The sequence below is a fragment of the Somniosus microcephalus genome, chromosome 5 (genome assembly GCF_052327205.1).
Source record: "Somniosus microcephalus isolate GS21.2 chromosome 5, FLI_Smic_1.0, whole genome shotgun sequence".
In the NCBI taxonomy this organism is placed as follows: Eukaryota; Metazoa; Chordata; class Chondrichthyes; order Squaliformes; family Somniosidae; genus Somniosus; species Somniosus microcephalus.
The window spans coordinates 239,550,939-239,573,808 of NC_140991.1; the positions used below are offsets into that span (position 1 = coordinate 239,550,939).

General features: G+C 45.9%; 1 protein-coding gene across 3 annotated transcripts in view; it reads left to right on the forward strand.

Annotated features, from left to right (window-relative positions):
- The first annotated feature begins 2,169 nt into the window (after positions 1-2,169).
- The window catches only part of LOC147117620 (reticulophagy regulator 1-like), a 158,342-nt gene continuing 137,641 nt past the window's right edge, over positions 2,170-22,870 (forward strand). Inside the window, exons 1-3 of one of the 3 annotated variants that reach the window (XM_085988753.1) lie at positions 2,170-2,535; positions 3,319-3,425; positions 16,692-16,722. In XM_085988753.1, the coding sequence (XP_085844879.1) occupies positions 2,279-2,535; positions 3,319-3,425; positions 16,692-16,722 (395 nt within the window). In that variant the 5' untranslated portion in view covers positions 2,170-2,278. The remainder of the gene's footprint in view (positions 2,536-3,318; positions 3,426-16,691; positions 16,723-22,870) is intronic. The other 2 variants (XM_085988752.1, XM_085988754.1) reach the window with 2 other exon arrangements.

Below are 22,870 nucleotides of genomic sequence, written 5' to 3' on the forward strand. Positions count from 1 at the left end.
ACCTCGCCCTGGCGATAGTGGTCTAGCGCCCCAGTGGCGCCATCTACTGGCACTAACGGGAGGTGCTAAGGAGACAAAATTTTCCCCCCATGATTTTATTTTTAAATGAAAAATTCTCTTTTGAGAGAGTATGAAATTGACATCTCCTTTTGTATGCAAAGTCTCTAAATTTGATAAATCTTGACCTTAACTATAAGGCAAGTAATTGGCTAAGTTGTTAATCACCACCTGTACTTGCACAATGTAGCAACTCACTCTGCTGGACATGTTTCAATCTGAAGTATCACAAATGACTTACCTAAGGCACATTCTTGGTATACAATGTGACAACAGCAAAAACAACTTACATTTATATGTAAGTGTTAAGGAAGAATGAGGAAAGGCAATATAAACTAAATAACCAGTAGGGCCATACTGCCCCGGCCAAAATGCTGCAGTCTGTAGCTAGGCCCTCAAGGTCCAGAGTTACTAAGGATCACCCTACAAGGCCATCTGAAGTGTCCTCAATGGAAGCTCATTAGCTTTCCACCTCTCAAGCTGTAGCCACAGGGGTACACTTCATAGGAGCTCTAGGATAGGTAAACAAGCACAGAAGACAGGCCATAAGGATTTGAACAAGGTTGATTCTCAATTCAGCAAGGTGACTGTTTTATAAATATGAACTGAGTTGTTGAAGTAACATTTTTTATTCTCGATTTCATGTTGGTGCTAATATTTGTACTGAAGTGAGGGCAAAACCCATAAGGCTGGATTGCAGGAAGGCAATCCAATAGTAGTTGTGAAGACAGTGGCTATAAGGATGGCAGGACTGTTTCTGTATTGGGGAGGGGAGGGATGGTTCATGTTAGGCGCTGTTGTATCTGTTGTTCTCTAAGAGCTCTGGCAGCTAGGGAGCCTGGTGGTTGATGCTGCTCCTGCTCTTCCTCCTCTTTATGCTGCTCTTCCTCCTCCTCCACTTCTTACTGCCCAGCCATTTATATATATTTTTCAGCTGACCAGCCAAACAAAATTACGTTTTTTAAAAAAGTTTTCCCCTGAGAATCCCAGCTGTGGGCTGGGACAATTTTTTTTTAATTGACCAGCCAACAAAACCAATTTTTGTGGCTCATTGGCCATAGCCACAGGCTGGGTTCCTGGCCATGGCCAGCTAACAGCATTTCATTTCACTTTTGCAACATAAAGACTTGCATTTATATAGCACCTTTTACAACCTCATAATATCCCAAAGCGCTTTACAATCAATAAAGTACGTTTGCTGTGTCATCACTGTTGAATGTAGGAACCGTGGCAGCCAATTTGCACACAGCAAGGTCCCACACAGCAATATGATAATGACCAGGTAATCTGATTTGGTGATGTTGGCTGAAGCATAAATATCGACCAGAACACTGGGGAGAAAGCCCCTTCTCTTCTTTGAAATAGTGCGATGGGATCTTTTACATCCACCCAAAAGGGCAGATGGGGCCTCGGTTTAAGGTCTCATCCAAAAGACAGCACCTCCGACTATACAGCATTTCCTCAGCACTGCACTGGAGTGTCAGCCTAGATTATGTGCTCAAAGTCCCTGGGGTGGTACTATGAACCCACAATCTTCTGACTCAGAGGTGAGAGTGCTACCACTGAGCCACAGTAAAGAGATAGAAATGGGGCAACAAAGAGACTGGAGGAAGTGACAGAGAGAGAGACTTTGAAGGGGGTGCAGAGAGATGGGGCAGATTTTTCAGATGCCCTAGTGCCATCAGTGGGGCCTGGTACACACAGGGCTTATTGCATCATTAATGCCAATGGATAGAAAATTGCAGGTAGTGCATCTCTAATTATCCAATAAGCCATCACTGTTTCCAAGTCTCGGACCTCAGAAAATTCTGCCTGGAGAGAAATGGGGAGAAGACTTAGTGAAAGAGACACAGACAAATTTCACGGGGGCAGCCAACTCACTGTGAGCCAATGACATGAGAAATCTATTAATGAGTAATTAGTAACTGTAGATTATATTAAGTGAATATCCCCATCCCACCAGATCTCTCAGTTAAGTCGTCACTTTGAAAAACATGATGTCAATTGACCATTGCCCCAGTAGTGACGTCAGTCACTCGCCACCCCTTCCCATGACGTTAGTTGCTCTGCCCTCCTCCCGCCAATAAAAAGTCAGTTTGCAACCTTCCCCTCCCGACAATGACGTCATCGCGTAACACACAGGAGGACCAAACCCCCAACAGTGGTTAACTACGTCAGGGCGCAAGAAGCAGCACAAGTAAACACATTGGGAAAACAAAAGATGGCGAGTGCGGGGATGTGGTGGTCGCTGGGCACCAGTGACGGGCAGCCGGAGAAGGCGGCCGCGGGCTCTGGCCATCCCAGTCCGGAGGTCGGCCTGGAGGAGTCGGAGCTCCGCGTTCAGGGCGACCATGAGCCGGGCTCGGCTGATTCAGACTCTGCCTGGCGCTGCCTGCTGAATTACATGGAGACCGCTCTAACCTGGCACAGACCGGGCTACAGCATTGCAATGTTCATCTGCTGCAACGCTCTCTTCTGGTAAGGGCAAGCTGGGTAACGAGTATAGTCTTCCAAAAAAATAGGATTATGTGAGAAAGCATTTATATTTAACAGCCAGGGCGCACAGGCGACCGAGACAAGCTTGGGCATAGCTTACTTTACAGTCCGTTTACACAAGCTTTTGGCTTATTTTTGTAACTGAATTTGACTTGCATCCGATGCAGCATTACATCAGCTTTGTTGAATGACAAATGAGGCTGGCTCCTGAGACTTGTTCCACTTGACAAGGGGCTTGTGGCCGCAGCGTCCAGGGTCACTGTTTTGTGTTGTACTGTAGGCCTGTCGTATACTTTCGTTTTACAGTCGGGTTGAGTGCACGATTTTAAATATCTCCTCCTCACGGTAAAATGTATTTCTATGATTATGGCTCACTTTGGATGATACATCTCAATATGACATTGCTGATTGGATTATTATTCACAAATAAAGAGGAACAAACACACGAGTTGCGTAAACAGCCGAAACAATATTCAAATGTTCAGTGGGAACCATTATGCCGTGTTTCTAAGTGACGAATAGTTTCGAGTTTTGTGGCAATATACACCCATAATTCTAATGGTTATATTGTTGTTTATAACGGGCAGCTCGATCTACTATATTCTCAGGATTAAATATTGAGAAATAAAAGCTCGATTGAGCAGCGTACACTTGAAAGCAATAAAATAACCAATACATTGGGTGGGTCTTAGGTGATGTCTGATTTGAAATGACGGTTGCTGTATTTTTAATCCCTCTCTCTCCCCTGCCCCTGTGTTTTCCCAGGTTTCTAGCTTTAACGCCTTGGAGGTTATATTCCCTTGTTGCTTTGGGCTTCCTTTTGTTGGTTGTTATGGAAAATGTAAAGGCTTTGATTTTGTTCGTCACGAAAGGTAAGGAAGACGAGATAACAAGTGTCGCTAGTAACAGCCGTTACAAATTGCAATACCAAGGCTCACAAGTAGAAGGAGTCGTCCAATATCGACAATTCATGGATCACCTTTATTTAGAAGTCAGAGAAGGCTAATGTTAAATGCCACAACCAACAGCCTCATTTTATCCACTAAGCCCTGGAAAAATAAACAGTTAATACAGTTTTTACGTGCCACATCACATGGCTCCAGAAAAATAGTTTTGAAAGTAAAATACTTGCCTAGTTTAAACATTGTAGCCTAGAATTTCTTGCGTGGGCGCAACCAGAAGTTGCACCCAAAATCACGCCCATTCTGTCGATGTTAAATTACACTCAAATTTCCTAGAGTAGAATACACCCAAACACAAAAATGGGCATAAATCAGCGTAAACTCATGTACAAGACTCTTAACTTGGGGGTGGATCCAGTTTTATGGGCGGAGATGCGTTTGGACAGAGGGATCGATAGACGATTGTAGAAAATCGAGGCAATTTGGGACAAAAAGAAAAACTTACATTTATATAGCGCCTTTCACGATCTCAGAACGTCCCAAAGCACTTTACAGCCAATGAAGTACTTTTGAAGTGTGGCCACTGTTGTAATGTAATGGGCGCATTGTACTTGAGCTCGCAACTCACACCTCAAATTCTGCTGTCTTTTAGGCTGTGTATTTGCTTTGCGCGCGTCTGGGTGCTAATATGCAGGAAATTCCAGGCATGTATTTCAAAGTGTCCCATATTTTTGCATCAAATATTCTAGTTATTTTGAAAGACCTTCTGAAATACTCTGTAAACTAAACAAAAAATTGCCTGATGGATTAGTTATTTTTCTTGGTTGTTAGTGCCTACAATAAAACGACAGACTTTTTTTAAAGCTCTCTGTTCATGTGCTATAATACAAATTTTTCTGTATTTAGCTGGATACTGTAATATTTTTCTTTACATTAGTACTCGTATCGGTACAACAATCACATAGATTTATTTCTGTACTCTCATTTTGAGTATCAATCTGTATTGACTGGTACATCGGAATTCTAAGTACATTTCTGCTGGCCTTGACCTGACAATAGCAGGCGTTAAACTGGAACTTGATCACGTTTTTGACCTTTGTGTCCCAGGCAACAATCTTAAACTCTTAAAACAAAGTTTTTGATAGTGTAAAAAAAGAGGGTGGAACCAAGATTTGGGGAAATTTGTTTCTGTTCAAAAATAAACTCTGGAAAAAGACTAGAAAATTGCAACTCAAAAGAGGAGCATCACATTTATGAGGAAGGAAGCGCCCAGAGGAGCCGTAGTTTATTTTTTACACCAGGACATCTATGTCAACACACTGTTTTCTGATGTAACTGGTACTATTGTGATGTGAAAAATATTTTTGTCATTTGCTTACAAATTGTACCTGAAAACATTCATACAGATTAAAAATATATATAATGTTTAGAACCCCCTGCTTTTTAAAAAAATTGGAGTGGTGAAAGTTGCTGAAATAAAGTAATCTGACATAGTTTCACTTTTCTGAGTAATTTTATAATATATACTTATTGCAACTAAGCCTAGTACAACTTGTGTAGATTCCTGCGATTCATTTTTCCAGCGTTTGGGGAGGGGGCTGGGCAGCAGGAAACAATGTCAAAACAAATCTTTGGTACCTGATAACCAGCTATTTGGGTAATGACACTTTAATCTCTGATTAATATAGTGTAAAAAGCTAAGCAGAGCTGTTACGTTATTTTTGTTTTATATTTCTATTATAATTATGCATGCTTATAAATAGAATCTGACTGTTGCAGCCTGGTACTGATTGTCTCCTAGACCTAACAAAACAGCATTGCTTATTATTCTTCCTAATAGGTTCAGTTAGGATCTTGTTATGTGCTTTTAAAAAAAGGTTGTCACTATTTTAATTGTTTTCAAAATATATTTATTTATATATATATATATATATATCGTTACATCACGGGAAGCCTTTCATTTTGTGATCAAGTACTTTGGTGTGCTTAGTGATGGTAATTTTATAAATTCCCTAAACTGTGTAACTAAATTCATTTCTTTAAGCTTAAATAAAAATACGCAAGTTCGTTTTTTGATAATAAGTGCATATGGATAACTATGGATTATGACTGGTAAACTTAGCATGATTATGTCATGATCAGTAATCCTTTATAGTGAATGTCATCGTACCCAATTACATGCAGTGCATAAGCTTATGACACCTGCTGCTGGTATTTTTTTACTAAAACTGAATAAAGTCGGCACTCTTAAGCTCCCAAGGTATATGTTTACGTAAACCATTTTTTAATATATAAAGATACATGTAATGTAAAGACTATATTCTGATTTTAGGGTTCAGATAAGTTACAAACTGCTTGAGCTTTATTCCTGTTATTTGGCACCCTTAATCTCTTGATTTAAATAACTACTTTGTATTTGCTCCTGGGCATCTGTTATTCTCTGTACAACCAATTTCATGTAAGTGCTTACCTCTATCTCCAAACCAGAATAATGATACTCAGAGTGACATTCATAAAGCAGAAACAGATTTCTTTGTAATGTTCCTTGCACCATTCTTCATATGGCCATTTAAAGCAGATATGCTGATATTATAAACCTTTGTCACAATTTATACTGTGGGTGTGCAAATATGTGTAAATACTGTAGGATGTGAAGAATGAAATCTATGGGGCCATTTTAGCCCAAAGTAGAATAACAATTGCCTTACTTGATTCATTGAATTGGTTGTAAGAGAAAACCAGTAACACATACTCTAAAATGGGAGTTTTACTACTGTATGGAGTAATTGAACTCTAAGAAGTATTTGATATTGTTTGGCACTTCTGTTATGTGTTTGCTCATCTTCTAGTGACTCAGACTGCTTGTGAAATAACTCCAAAAGGAAATGTATTTCTTGTGGACATTTAATATGTGGCTAAGAGACACCAGAAGGAATGTTCAGTGAATGTTACAATTTGATTAGCCTTGCAGATTATTATATTAATAATGTCACTAATTATTGGCATCTAGTTCTAATACATACTAAGAAATTAGAATATGGAGAATAATGCATAGGCCTTTAAATGAAGAACTGTGAACCCTGTTGGGGATCCCAAAGAGTTTGACAGCTCATTAGATTTCTGTCCATCAGGGGCCAGGCATTGTGAGCACAGTGTCTTGAGTGTGTGTGTACTTTCTGCAGCAATAACCCTTTTCCATTGTGTAACTGACACTGTCTTTCAGAATTTAGGACAGGGGATCCCGAGGGGTGCGTTAATATTTTCAGGGGGTTACCAGGAGTGTATTAGTATTTGCTGGAGACTCCACACAGAAAAGTTTGATAAAGTACTGGAATAACGAGCATAAGGGAGTAATTTTACCTTTTTGGCGATAGTGTAAATGGACCGCTTCGGATTGGCTGTCCGTTATATACACCCTGATTTTTGTTAAAATTGCATTGGGTAGATGGGAGAGGAATTTGAAGTGGAGACTCCCTAGGAAGTGCTTTCGGATGGACCAATAGCTATTTTTTTGCTTCTACCTGTTGTGCCCGTCAGTAGTAAGACACAGACTGCAGGAGAATGGTACAACAGGTGTTTACTCAACGTGGCTCACTCTGGAACTGACTGTACAGATTACTACTCAGTGCTATATACAGGTGTGGTTACTGCCGGTACTGCAGTATACATGAGCTGTAAAAAGTAGTTCCCTCCCTTAAAGGTATATACATTACAATTCCTCCCCTTTTAGATTAACAGTACCATAACACTCATTTAACAATTAAATATCAAACTAATTACAATTAACACTTTTAACATACAACGTTAGCTGAAAATAGTCCATTTATATATTCAGTCTTTGGGGAGGCTTCCTGATCCTTTCTGGATAGCGCCTTTCCCGAGTGTCTTGCTCTTGGTGCGGAGGCGATTCGGGCACCCTGTCGTTGGTTGGGTCATCAGCTTCCGATGCTACTGTTTCTGGTGTAGATGCGACCTGTACGTCGGGTTCCTCACCAGGTACGTATGGCCGAGACATGGGGTTGACTTGTTCCTGTGACTCTAGGATCTGGTCAGCATGGCGTCTCACGATGTTCTCCCCAACGTCCACTGTGTACATTAGTGGGCCCTGCCATGTGCATATCGTTCCTGGCTGCCATTTTTCTGTTCGGTAGTCGCGGGCCAAGACTGGTTGCCCTACATTGAAGCTCCTTGTTGGCTTCTCATGGATGTGCTGGAATTGCTTACTCTCAACATCTCTTCGTACGTTTGGTCTGAGCAAATCCAGGCGAGATCTTAACCTTCAGTTAAAGAACATCATGGCCGGGGCCTGGTTGGTGACTGCATGTGTCGCATTCCGGTAGGCGAACAGGAAATTGTCCACCTTATGCTGCAGCGGAATGTTGTCATTGTACATAGCCTTTATTGCCTTCTTAAAGGTTTGTACGAACCTCTCAGCCAATCCATTTGTGGCTGGATGATACGGGGCGGATGTGTACTGCCTTACCCCATTCTTCTTCATAAACCTCCGGAACTCTTCGGACACAAACTGTGGTCCGTTATCGGAGCAAATCTGTTCTGGCAAGCCATTCCTGGCAAAAATGGTCCGTAGGACTGCAATAGTTTTCTCCATGGTGGTGGAGGACATTTTGATGACCTCAGGCCATTTCGAGTGCGCATCCACGGCTATTAAAAACATTGAGTCCATGAATAGACCAGCAAAATCAATATGCACCCGTTGCCATGGAGATGAGGGCCTCTCCCATGGATGTAGAGGGGCATGTGGTGGTGCATTTTGGACTTTCTGGCATCCTGAGCAGCTCTTGGTCAGGTCCTCGATTTGTTTATTGGTTCCCAGCCACCACACATAAGCCCTGGCAATGCTTTTCATTTTTACCCCTCCCAGATGACCCTCATGAAGCTCATTGAGCACTCTATCCCTTAACTTAGGTGGAATTACCACTCGGGATCCACGCATCAAGGTCCCCTGGCACGCTGACAGCTGTTCTCCTCTTGTCGAGAATGCTGGCAACAGTGAGTCGCCATGTGCTGGCCATCCCTTCACCGTCAAATCATATACCCGAGACAGTGTCGGGTCATTTCAGGTCTCCTGTTCTATACGAGCGTTAGTTACTGGTAGGTAGTCAACTATAGTTGAATGAAATATTTCGACAGGATCCACTGCTGGTGCTTCCTCCGCAGTAGGCAGTGGCAGGCGTGATAGCCCATCAGCATTTCCATGCTGTTTCGTGCCCTTATATTCAATCTCATAGTGGTGCGCCCCTAGAAAGAGTGACCATCTTTTGTAGTCATTGCGCAGTCATCACCGGAACGCCCTTCTTTGGATTAAAAATGGAGACAAGAGGCTGGTGGTCAGCCAGCAAGGTGAATTTCTGCCCGTGCAGATAGTGATTGAACTTTTTCACTCCCCACACTAGGCTGAGGGCCTCCCTGTCAATCTGGGCGTAGTTACGCTCGGCTGAGGTTAGTGATCGTGACGCAAAGGCTATTGGCCTCTCTGAGCCGTCCGAGAATTTGTGCGACAGCACCGCTCCAATGCCGTAGGGTGACGCATCACACGCCGACCGAATTGGTAGTGCCGGGTTGAAATGGGCCAATACCTCTTTCGATGTGATTAGTATTTTGCTCTTCTGGAAAGCTCGTTTACATTCGTCACTCCACTTCCATGGCACCCCAGTTTGCAGTAGGGTGTTCAGTGGGTGTAGTATTGTAGACAAATTTAGCAAGAAGTTATGGTAGTAGTTTACCAGCCCGAGGAACGACCTCCGTTGTGACACGTTTTCCGGTGCTGGAGCCTTGACTACTGCCTCAATCTTTTCTGGGGACTTATGTAACCCCTCTTTATCGATAACGTGGCCACAATACGAGATCTGTTTTTTAAAAAACTCGCATTTGGGGCGGTTAGCTCGGAGCCCATATTCCTTCAATCTAGTGAGCACCTGCTCCAGGTTGGCGAGGTGATCACTGTCATTTTCGCCCGTGACCAGGATGTCGTCCAAATAACACTGGGTCCCTGGGATCCCTTGCAGGACTTGTTCCATTGCCCTTTGCCAAATAGCCGGAGCTGATGCTACCCCGAATACCAGCTGGTTGTATTGGTAGAGACCTTTATGGGTATTGATTGTGAGGTTTTTTTTGATGCTTTTTCTACCTCCATTTGCAGATACGCCTGGGCCAGATCAATCTTAGTGAAGCGTTTCCCTCCAGATAGTGAGGCGAAAATATCTTCAATCCGCGGAAGTGGATATTGTACGGTGTGAAGGACTGGGTTCACTGTTACCTTAAAGTCCGCACAGATGTGAACCTTCCTTGGTTCCTCAGGCGTGCTGCTCAACGACGTTTTCATCACCGGGATGATGGGTGTAGCCCACTCGCTCCAGTCTACCTTGGACAGTACTCCTGTGTGGTAAACCACTGTTTGTATTCCACTGTGTACATGCCTGGACATGCCTCGGCTGACTCCTCCCACAAGTCCTAGTATAAAGGTGACTGCTCCCCAGCCCTTTGTATTTCTGGACCGGTCGACCACTCGAGGCAGACCTTCATTCTTTTGTTAATAACAGCCTTTAGTTACTCTCTTAACTCTCAGTCTTTTATGAGTAATTGATAGCGCATCAATTTTATTAACAAAATTTTTATAATGGAGAAGATCCTCACACCAGCATGCCTGGACTTAGATCATCGGGAGGCGGACTCATCCACCAAGTTTACTCACTGGCTTAAGTGTTTCGAAAAATTCCTGACCGCCTCCGCAGCAATCAAATCGGACGAGGACAAACTGGATGTCCTGACCTCCAAAGTGAACCACCGAGTGTACTCGGTCATCCAAGACGCGACCTCGTACGCGGACGCTATCAAGCTCCTCAAGGACCAGTACACGCGCCCAGTGAACGAAGTGTACGCCAGGCACCTTCTGGGGAGTCGTAAACAACAACCTGGGGAATCGACCGTGGAATACCTTCAGGCACTGTCTGTGCTTGGCCGGGCCTGTGGTTGTAAGGATGTAAAGGCCGCCGTGTACACAGAGGAACTTATCCGGGACGCTTTTGTAGCGGGCCACAGATCCAATTACACCCGACAGCGAATGTTGGAGCAGAGTGACCTCGACCTCAACAAGGCCTCTGAACTCGCACTATCATTGGATGCAGCCTACCGGGGCATGGATGCCTACTCCTCTGCACCGTGGACACCGCGGGGAATGACAGCCTGGGACACGGTAGGACCGCCTCATAGCGCCGTGCCACCCCAGCCACACCCCAGCAACGGCCCAACTACCGCAGCAGTGTCCCAAGGCCAGACAGCAGTGCCCCAAGGCCAGAAATGCTACTTCTGTGGCCAGGCAAAACACCCCAGAGCGCGCTGCCCGGCGAAAAACGCGATCTGCTCGGGCTGCGGGAAGAAGGGACACTACGCTAGCGTCTGCAGGGCCAAAGCCACCCCGAACCCCAGCAGCGCCGCGTGTGGGCCATGCGGGCCGCCATCTTGGGCCTCCCCGGCCATGTGCGAACCACCGGTACAGCAGCCATTTTGGACGCCTCCAGCCACATGGGGATCATGGACGCCGCCATCTTGGACGACAGCCGGAACGCAGCAGGCCCCCAACACCGCCTCATCTGATACCCGCAGCGACACACCGACCCCTACGCTGGCATCCGTTACACTGGACCAAGCGAGACCGCACCAGCTGGCCAGTTCCACAATGGACATTAAGGTAAATGGTCACGATACAATCTGCCTTTTTGACTCTGGGAGCACGGAGAGCTTCATCCACCCCGACACGGTGCGGCGTTGCTCTCTCCCAGTCCTGCCTGCGCACCAGCGGATTTCTATGGCCTCCGAGTCCCAGTCGGCGGACATCGGCGGCTACTGCATGGTGACACTCGTAGTAGACGGGACTGTGTACGATCATTTTAAACTTCTGGTCCTGCCCGACCTCTGCGCTGCCGTCCTGCTGGGGTTAGATTTTCAGTGCCACCTTAAAAGTGTTACGATGGCGTATGGTGGACCCCTACCCCCACTCACAGTCCGCAGCCAGCAGCTTCCAAATTGCCCGCCGCGCACCAGGTGCAACCTCTCCACACTCAGTCACCCCCCCCCCCCCCCACTGTTTGCTAACCTCACCCCCGACTGTAAGCCCATCGCCACAAAGAGCAGGTGATACAGTGCCGGGGACAGGGTTTTCATTAAAACCGAAGTGGAGCGGCTCCTGAAGGAAGGGATTATTGAGGGCAGCACCAGCCCCTGGCGAGCCCAGGTTGTGGTCGTTAAGCCCGGCGAGAAGCAGCGCCTGGTCATCGACTACAGCCAGACAATAAACCGCTACACCCTGCTGGACGCCTACCCACTCCCCCGCATAGCTGATATGGTCAACCAGATCGCGCAGTACCGCGTCTTCTCGACCATTGACCTGAAATCAGCGTACCACCAGCTCCCTATCCGCCCTGAGGACCGCCAGTATACCGCCTTTGAGGCAAACGGCCGCCTCTATCACTTCCTTAGGGTTCCCCTTGGCGTCACCAACGGGGTCTCCGTCTTCCAAAGGGAGATGGACCGGATGGTAGATCAAAATGCGTTGCAGGCCACTTTCCCATATCTGGACAATGTGACCATCTGCGGCCGTGACTTGCAGGACCATGACGCAAACCTCGAAAAATTCCTCCGCACCGCCCAACTCCTGAACCTGACATATAACAAGGAGAAGTGCATATTCCGCACAAACCGCCTCGTCATCCTTGGCTGTGTTGTGGAACACGGAGTCATCGGCCCCGACCCCGACCGGATGCGTCCCCTTATGGAACTCCCACTGCCTCAAGGCCCTGAAGAGGTGCCTAGGGTTTTTCTCCTATTACGCCCAGTGGGTCCCCTACTATGCGGACAAGGCCCGTCCGCTGATCAAGTCCACCTCTTTTCCCTTGACGGCAGAGGCCCGCTTAGCCTTCCACCGTATCAAGGAGGACATTGCCAAAGCCACCATGCACGCAGTGGACGAATCCATCCCCTTCCAGGTGGAAAGCGGCGCGTCCGACTTTGCCCTGGCCGCTACCCTCAATCAGGCGGGGAGACCCGTGGCCTTCTTTTCACGAACCCTCCAAGGCCCGGAGACCAGACACTCCGCTGTTGAGAAGGAGGCCCAGGCGATTGTGGAGGCTGTGCGTCATTGGAGGCACTACCTGGCCGGAAAACGATTTACCCTGTTCACTGACCAGCGTTCAGTTGCTTTCATGTTTAACAACAAGCAGAGGGGCAAAATCAAAAATGACAAGATCTTGAGGTGGAGAATCGAACTTTCCACCTACAATTACGAGATCTTGTACCGGCCCGGGAAGCTCAATGAACCCCCGGATGTGCTATCGCATGGCACCTGCGCCAGCGCGCAGATCGATAGACTGCGGGCCCTCCACAATGACCTCTGCCACCCGGGGGTCACCAGGTTCTTCCACTTCATCAAGGCCCGCAACCTGCCTTACTCTATTGAGGAGGTCAGGACCATGACCAGGAACTGCCAAGTCTGCGCTGAGTGCAAACCACACTTTTATAGACCAGACCGGGCCCACCTGATAAAAGCCACTCGCCCCTTCGAGCGCCTGAGCGTTGATTTTAAAGGGCCTCTCCCCTCCTCCGACCGCAATGTGTACTTCCTCAATATTATTGATGAGTACTCCCGTTTCCCGTTCGCCATCCCCTGCCCGGACATGACCAGTGCCACGGTCATTAAATGTCTGAACGACCTCTTCACCCTGTTCGGTTTCCCCAGCTATATCCATAGCGACCGGGGCTCATCGTTTATGAGCAACGAACTCCGTCAGTTCCTGCTAACTAGGGGTATTGCCACAAGCAGGACCACCAGTTACAACCCCCGGGGGAACGGACAGGTGGAAAGAGAAAATGCGACAGTTTGGAAGGCTGCCCTGCTAGCCTTAAAGTCTAGGGGCCTTCCAACCTCCCGCTGGCAGGATGTGCTCCCCGATGCGCTCCACTCTATTCGGTCACTGCTCTGCACTGCCACTAACGCCACCCCTCATGAGAAAATGTTTGTCTTCCCAAGGAAGTCCACATCGGGGACATCGCTACCGCCATGGCTGACGTCCCCAGGGCCGGTCCTACTGAGAAGACACGTGAGGACCCATAAAACGGACCCCCTGGTCGAGAGGGTCGACCTCCTCCACGCCAACCCCCAGTATGCTTACATTGCATACCCGGACGGGCGGGAGGACACAGTCTCCATAAGAGACCTTGCACCCTCGGGGGCCGCAGTAACCCACTACTCACTACCACCCCCCCCCACGATCCGATATCCAGCCCCAGCAGACGGCAGGCCTGGGCCCCGCGACCCGCTCGACATCTACGAGGACGACACTCCTGTGCCACAGCCTACGCAGGACTCGACGCCGGAAGCTCCACTACCTCTGCCGTCGCCACGCCGATCACAGCGGCAGACAAGACCTCCGGAGAGACTCCAATACACTAACTTTTAATACACTTCACCCCGCCGGACTCAATTTTAAACAAGGGGTGAATGTGGTAAACCACTGTTTGTATTCCACTGTGTACATGCCTGGACATGCCTCGGCTGACTCCTCCCACAAGTCCTAGTATAAAGGTGACTGCTCCCCAGCCCTTTGTATTTCTGGACCGGTCGACCACTCGAGGCAGACCTTCATTCTTTTGTTAATAACAGCCTTTAGTTACTCTCTTAACTCTCAGTCTTTTATGAGTAATTGATAGCGCATCAATAATAGCGCATCATCCTGAACGTTCCAAACACTCCAGCTCTGCTTCGACGTCTGGGCGGATCGCATAGGGTACCAGTCTGGGCTTAAAAAATTTTGGGCTTGCGTTTTCTTTGATTTTAATTGTTACTGTCATGCCTTTTAGTGTTCCGAGTCCTTGCTGGAACACTTCTTGCGCGTCGGCTTATGACTGTTAGGGCTGATCATGTGTCCAATTCCATTTTTACCTGGACTCCTGCTATCTTGAGAATGACCCAAATGGTTCGGTGATCCTCCGTTTTGATCACATTATGTAGTTTCAGACAACTCGGCTCCCTGTTTTCGGAGTCGGTATCACACTTTTGTTCGTCTGAACTATTCTCTGTCACCTTATGTACCTTCTTGTACTTTTCTTTTGGAGATTTCTGATTGCTGGTTTTCTTTCCCGACCTGCAGACTCGTGCTATGTGTCCTACTTTTCCACACTGTCTGCACACTTTGTCTTTGAACCAGCAATCATTGTGGTTGTGTGTTGTTCTGCCGCAGCGATAGCACTTCTCTGTTCTGTATGACATTTCGTTTGTGCCATATTCTTGCGGTCTCTGTTGTATCTCTGCAGCGCCCCGTGCTGCTGCTTCATATGATACCGCAATGCTGAAAGCCTTGTCCAGCGTAAGGTCCTTTTCAGATAAAAGCCGTTTCTGGGTTCCTTCACTTTGAAGCCCACACACAAACTTGTCCCTTAAGGTATCTGCCAGTCCCGTTCCAAACTGGCAGTGTTTCGATAGTTTGCGCAGTTCTGTTAAATATTCAGCATTGCTTTCATCCTTATGCTGGTTCCGTTTGTGAAACTTGAATCTTTCTGCTATCAGCAGCGGTGTGGGGTTTAAATGTTCCTGTCGTATCGTCACTATGTCTCCAAAACACTTTTCCACTGGCTTCGCTGGGGTTACTAGATTTCGTCTTTGCACCCATTAAATTTAACAATACCAGCGCTTTCTTGTCATCTAACACCTCATTTGCCTTGCAGTATACCTCTATTCGTTCGACATATGTAGTCCAATCTTCGACTTCATTGTCAAATGTGGTGATACTGTCACTCTTCGGCATTTTGGGTGTGGTTTAAAACGGCTTAAAATGGCGTCTCCCGCGCTTTCCTTCCTCCCCCGCTGCTGCCAACGCCGCTCTCGGTGGTCCTCGTGGCAATGGCGGCGCCCTGTAGTTTTCACGCGCTTCTCCTGCGCTGCTGCCAACGCCGCTCTCGGCGGTCCTCGTGGCAATGGCGGCGCCTCGCGGGTTTCTGCGCATCTCTCTCCCTCTCCTCAACGCTGCTCGGCCCCTGAACACCGGCTGCGCTCTGCCCTCTCTCTCCCCCGTCGACGCTGCTCGGCCCTTTGCTGTGCCGCTCGGTCGGGCTCTAGCCCGCCGCTGTCCGGGAAGGGTCTGCGCACTACCTGTTGCCAGCCCGTTTTGCTGGACCACCGCAACTGGAAAGCCAAGCCTGGCTCTCAACAGCCTCCCCCCGCAATTCTAGAGTCTCTGCTGGATGACTGGGCGGTTGCCTGTGGTCGACGCCCGTGTCTCTGGCCTTGACCTCCAATCTACTGGTCTCCAGGAACGAATCCCTGGGAGGTGATGCAGAGTTGCAGGTAGGATCGAATTTGTCTCGTCGCCAATGTTGTGTCCGTCAGTAGTAAGACACAGACTGCAGGAGAACGGTACAACAGGTGTTTACTCAACGTGGCTCATTCTGGAACTGACTGTACAGATTACTACTCAGTGCTATATACAGGTGTGGTTACTGCCGGTACTGCAGTATACATGAGCTGTAAAAAGTAGTTCCCCCCCTTAAAAGTATATACATTACACTACCTACTTGGCAGAATATAATCTGTAATAATCTGCAAAATCAATCAAAATGTTTATTTGTAGCATGCCACAACTTGTTTTGTGCTCTCTCATCCATCTTAAATAAGACTTCACCCAACAACTACATTTTCAGATCTGGCTTTGCATGTTGAGCAGTCTGATTCATTGGTGGTGCAGTAGTTCTATTTTTTTTTTAACTACTATTCTGAAACCTGAGTAGATTCCTGATTTGTAGACACCATCAAGTAAAAGGAGAACAAAATATTTCATTGATTGTGTAGAATGCTTATTTTGTTTGTTGATGTGGGAAAATCTTGGTACTAATCAATACCTGAAAGTTTGCTCCAGTATAAATGCCCTACACAGAATCTATAACATCTGATATGCTAAACATGCATACTGCTGTACATAAATTTGTCATTACTGGTTACCACAGTTCTAGGAAAAACTGGCTGCAGCTAAATCCTTTGGTAATGTTATTCTGAATACAGTATGTGAACCGCTTCAGTAAAAATATTGTTGGAAATATTTCACAGTGTTAAATCCTTTTTCTTTTGTGTTTATAATCCTAATGTTTACTGTATTCATCATAAGGTCAAATTAGATACAGTAATGAGATTATAATTCATGTATGATTGCTAATACTCTCACTTTTCAATAGGTTGGAAGAAAAGCAAGAGCCTTAATGAAAGGTATGTGCCACAATAAACTCTCCATGCTCTTGAATTGGACGAGTTTTAAATCTGCATCATTTCTTACATCAGTGATTTTTAAATGAAGTCCAGTTACCCCATTCCTGGTGTTTTTCAAATAATGGTGCTTCTCTTTCATCCCCCCTCCCCGGCACTGAGGGAGTGTAAAAAAAAACCCTAAGATTCGGGAAAGGAATGCAGCTTTAAATGGTAAAATTTTGAATGGAGTAGAGGAGCAGGAGGACTTTGCTGTGCAGATACACAGGTCAGTAAAGGTGGCAGCACAAGTAGATAAGGCACAGAGGGTAAATGCTGACACTGACTAGTTGGGCCAAATGGCCTGTTTACATGTATTTTTTATGTATTCCTGTGTATGAAAAAAGCAAATGGGATCTTTAGGTTTTTTGTATCTAGAGACAGAATATAAAAGCAAGGAGATAATGTTGAATTTGTACAAGACTTTAGGCCACAGTTGGAGTATTGTGCATAGTTTTAGATACTGCATCTTTTCCACTATATTTAGGTATCGGTCAGCAGGATGTTACTAGGGATGTGGAGTTAAGAAGAGGTACTTGAGAAGTTAGGTTTCTTTTCCACTGGAGCTGAGAAGATTAAGGAGTGATCTAATGCGAGGTCTTCAAGATTATGAAAGGTTATGATAAGATAAATAGTGATTGGTTTTACTGGTAGCAGTGGACACAAATTTAAGATAATCACTAAATGAATGAAGGGGGAGGTTAGGAAACATTTCTTTACATAGATGGTTGTTTTAATCTGCCACAAACCATTGTTCGGTAGGCCAATTTTTGCCTTCAGATCCAAGTCAGTTTTAAATGATTTAGAACTGGTACAAATCCCACTTGCAAGGTCAAGTGCAAACAATTCTCCGTTCTCAGATCTAAGCTCAATTGAATAATTGTTCACAGCAACAAGTGTTGGGAAAGGAAAATTGCATGTAATTCAAATTTAAAAAGATAGGGCCAATAAAGGGTATCAAAGAGAGGCCAAAAATTCTGAAAGCTTTTGGAAAGCTTTAAAAGGCATCTGAAGCTATTAGCAGCCAAGTCTGAAAGGACAGGGAATTAAGACATGGCAGATATAAGCGACGAGAAAGGGAACCTAGGTTCAGGTATGAGTCTGCAGACAATCCCTTGTTTAGCTGCTGAACTCTACTTTGTGCTGCATGAGGTACTTGTGAGGAAGGTTGACCATTAGTGCTACTCCATTGCAGCATGCCTGCAAGGAGGTGCAGCCAAGCTTCAGGTCACAGCTGATATTGTTCCTGCATGTAGAAGCCCTGTGTTATATGGTAGCTATATGTGTCCTCCTAGCAGATGGCACAGCTCTGCACCTGTCTCTCTGACCGAGACACTAAGAAAACAGTTCCTCATGATCATTGACAGGTAGATGTACCAGAGTCTCCAGAAATGGTTGGTGGCATCTTGACATCTTCAGCCAATCAGACAGCGCTGGCTGTTGTTCACCCAGGGATGCTTTCTTTCATACAATACCACGTAAAACATGATCTGATGTGGGGTGCTTCTGAAGAACCATCCAGTTTAATGGTTAGTCAGGTATTTAAATATGACAGTGAAGCCACTGGGGATCTTATTGTGCAGCTTTCTTCGGGACAACGATCCTCCACCAGCATCGTGTCTGCCAAAGTAAAGTAAGTTCACCTTTCTCTGCTGATGTAGGTTTGCGGGTGCTGACAGCAAGGCACAGAGCATTTTTCAGGCAGTTTTCAATGCTGAAAATTCACGATTTTTTCCTACTGTTATTCATCTTCGCCACGCCTCCTATGATTGGCTACAGGGACACGTGGGTTAGGTCAGGGGTTATTCTCAAATGGGGGCCCTCGGGGACCGCAAGAAGATTTCCGTGAGTTGGTTTGCCCCATTAGTAGTCTCCCAGGAATTGGCTTACCAGGAGTTGGTTTCCCATCGTTGGTCTCCCCTGTGTATTGAGACGATTGGAATAGTCTCCGATACAAAGACTGGGCATGCGCACTGTTGGACACCATTTGCAACATGGTTGGGTGAGTTGAACCTCTCTAGTACTGCAGCCTTCTTATCACTGGCTTCTAATCTACTGATTTTTATCTCAGTAAGTTTTTTTTTGATTGCTTCAATAGCCCACTCACTGCTTTTAATAAAATAGAGGGAGTTTAGTTAGAGCTTCTAATCTTGAAACCTGAGTTGAGGGCGGGAAAGTTAGTCTGGCATTGCGTGGGCTGAGGGCGAGCCTTTTTTCAGCTTTTCTTTCCCATGCCTCGTGCCGAGCCACTCGCAGCCCTGTGTAGGTTGGAAGCCGGTCGCGTGGTTGAAAAGAGACAAGCGGCATTTCCTCATTAAACTGGTCAGTGGTTGAGATGGGGAGGGTGGCGCCATTAATGGAGAGTGTGCGTGCCACGTCTGGGCCTGCAGCAAGGCCGTAACCTGTGTTGGGGTGGTATTGAGATAAGAGGAAACTGGCTTCGAGACCAATTGTAGCATTGCTACTGCCACCCCAGCTCAGATCTGGTAACTCAGCATAGGCCAGGGATCGAATCCAGGCACCTTCCTGCTGTTACATTAAGTAAGTAAAACAAAAATAATAATGAATATATATGCTTAATTGTATAACTCATTTTTATACAGAAGAAATACTCATTGTGTTACGGGGGTTCCTGAACTTTTTTTTAACACTGGAGGTGGGCCTTGGAAGCAATAGGCCCGAGGATCGATAGAAATCTGTCCTCGGGCCACAACTGCATACTCTGGATGAGGTGCTGATACTGTTTGCGCCTCCATGGGCAGTTTGCTCGAGCAAAGACATCAATGCCAGCACCAGCCCTCAGGCTTCTTCTTTCGTATGGTAGTAGCAAAGCAAATCAAATGTCAATATCTAAGTCAGATATCCAGGCTAAAACTTCCGGTGTAACAGCGTGGCTATCTTGTAGGCTGCCTGCAAATTTCCTCTGAGTGCAGTGCTCAATGATGTGCTCCAGGGTCTGATTAGGAGCTCCACAGTCGCTTGATGTGGATACTTTAATCTTCCATCTATGGAGAAGGTGGCAGCATCTACCATGACCGGTTCTGAGGCAGTAGATGGTTGTCCACTGTTTGCGAGGAAAGTTTGATCCTTCAGGTTGTACTGTGGGGTCCCCTATAAGGAATCCATTCCATATGTCGCAGTTCTTCCAAGCATTTTGCCATCGGCCCTCAGGCAAGTCCCAGGATGGGGGCTTGGAGCGGCCTATGGCGGGGGTGGGGGGTGGGGTATGGGGGTGATCGCAACTCCTGCCTCCATGGGAAGGTGTTTCTGATTTTTATTTTCCCCAAAACTTACCTTTTATTGCCAGCTGCAGGGATTGCATTGTGTTGGGCACCAGGTGGAGGGTGGTGATAACGGGTAGGATTTTTAAAAGGTTTATTGTAAAGGATTTTCAGATGCAGTATATAGTTTTTGTAAAGAGCTGTGACCTGTTGGAGATTAATTAAAGCCACTAATGAAGTTTATAAACCAGCTGTCAATCTATATTGGTTTATGTTTGGAAAAAAATTGCAACTCATGATTTCGAGACCAAATCTCGTGATTTTTAAGAGTTTGTCTCCTGAATTATGAGGCGGTGAGGTTGGCAATACTGCATTGGCACCAGTAAAGAGAGCTTAAAAAAAAATGACAACTAGCACAAAACACATGAAATCCTAAAAGCCAGCAGGAAAAAAAACACACAAAACCTAAAATTAAATAAAACCCCAGAAATGATCAAAAAATAAGTTAAAAGACCTGCTGCCTGAGAGCACTATCCCTAGTAACTTTGGACCCAGGTTTCACAGGTGTTCTTTAAACTTGCTGTGAGTTATGTACCCCCTGCCCCTCCCCCGACTGCAGAATCAAGTGAAGGGTTTTTATGCCCTGTTTTGAATAAGGAATTAAGCCTGCTTCAAAAGGGAGTTCCCGACACTCTGCCCCGGACCAACGGGAAAGTTAAGCGCGATGGTAATCGGGTGGAACTGATTGCCACCTAATTTTGCACAACGTCCTTACTGCGTGTAAAAACAGGTGCGGACAACATGTACCAGACTGTAAAATCGGTGACTGTAAACTCATCTGAAAGGGAATTTGATTGTTTCTTGAATAACAATAATGTTATAGGTTATGGGTAGCCAGCAGGAGAGTGGTAGTAGACCAGGTGGTTCATGTGGAGAAGATATTGGCACAGACTTGATGGGCCAAATGGCTTGTATCTGTGCTGTAACATTCTATTATAATTCTACATTTTTAAGTGGACGTGAGTTTCAAGCAGGGAATTCAGCTTTATACTTAAAAACCTTTTCCTCAAAAATAGTGAAGACAGGAGGTTCACATGCTGGATTCCCTGTGAGAGCCGTGTCACTATGGGGAAATGATGAGTGGTGGCCAGATGCCAACCCACTGGGAGGGAAGAGAAATCAAATGGAGAGTCATCTTTATGCACTATCTAGTGTCTAGCTCAGATTAGCATTAGTGGAAGCCTGGGATAGCTGGCCACCCCCTTGGCTGTAGTTGGTGTTTTGCCAAGACAGAAAGCCGAAGAGAAGGGAAATACAAGTATGTGCTCTTTTTTTTCCTGGTACATTTTTTTCCTTTATTATGGAAGGAAATCTAAAATTACCTGTGGTGAAGTAAGTGTCCCAGAAGATAATAAGAAAGAAAGAGATACGAACATAATTTTTTAAAGCCCTCAAAAAGGATTTTAGCCAATTCATTTTTTTAAATGTTTCACGCAATCACTTATGTCACTGGACTTTATTGTTTGTTGCGTTTTTTGAATTAAAGGCATTTTGATTTTTCAGTTTCTTCAGAAATTACTTAAAAAATATGAAATACTAGATGGCCTTGACCTGCCTGCAGTGTGAACATCCATTCCTCCTGGTCCTGAAAATGTCTGATGGTTTTCGACACCTACATACTACATGCAGAATTCAAATTCACATATTAGATTGCTAATTTGTTGTTTTTTATTGCATGGCCCTACACTTTAATAAAAACTTTTGGAAATTCATGTGGTATCCAAAAGTGTTTACAATGATTGTCATTTAAAAAATCCCATGAAAAATATATACCAAGTAAATTTTGTTTGTGACTTGCTTGATTTGGGGGGAAATTTTAACCTGGAGGAGTATATGGGTGGGGGGTTAAATCCAGCAAAAATGCGAGCATGTCTAGAAGCCGGCTCCAACCCGCCGGTTTCCATGTTTACCTCAAGTGCCTGGTTGCACGCAATCCTCTCTGGTGAGGCGGGTTGTCTATTAACATATGGTAATCAATCAATTGGAGCAATATTTCAACACAGTTTTAAGTTTAATTTCTCATCCACGGGTTTCCCAGGCTTTCTGAAATTCGCTATTGGAAGTAAGGCAAGAACACAATTGAGGGTACTAATTAAAATTCATGGAAATACTGCAATAAATACTCAGTACTCTCAGCTGCTTTCTTGCCTACTAGCAGGAAAAGGTTTGTTCACAGTACTTTTGCTGAGAGCTTACTTTCTACACTTTGGAGGTTTTCTGAATCACATTAGGATGGGTGGTGTCTTGGCTGCCTTAGATTGGACCTCAGACGAGAAGCAATATGACCATCACCAGCAGCAGCAGTCAGCAGTTGAGAGACCTGTAGCTGAACAGCAGAAAAGGGAGCAGCAGATGGGTGCAGCTCCCGGGAGGCACTACCCGCGACACAGGTGTACAGACAGAAGCTGAGTTTCCTTGACATGTCGAGAACGGCAGTGCTTCAGGAGGCTCAGGCTGTCACGTCAGGTGGTGGCAGACATCTGCAGCCTGCTAGAAGAAGACCTGCTCCCTACTGGACCTGGTGGCCACGCGTTACCAGTGGCTGTCAAAGTGACCACTACCCTCAACATTTTTGCCTCTTGATCCTTCCAGGGCTCTGCTGGAGACATATCCAGGATCTCCCAGTCGGCGGCCCATAAATGCATAACTCAGGTGACTGATGGCTTGTTTGCCAGGGCCGGTAATTATGTGAACTGCGCCTACGATGGTGTCAGTCAGAATGAGTGGGTGCTCGGGTTTGCGTCTTTGGCTAGCTTCTCACCAATGCAGAGTGTCATTGACTGCACATACATGGCAATCCGCGCACCCCCAGAACAACCAGGAATATTTGT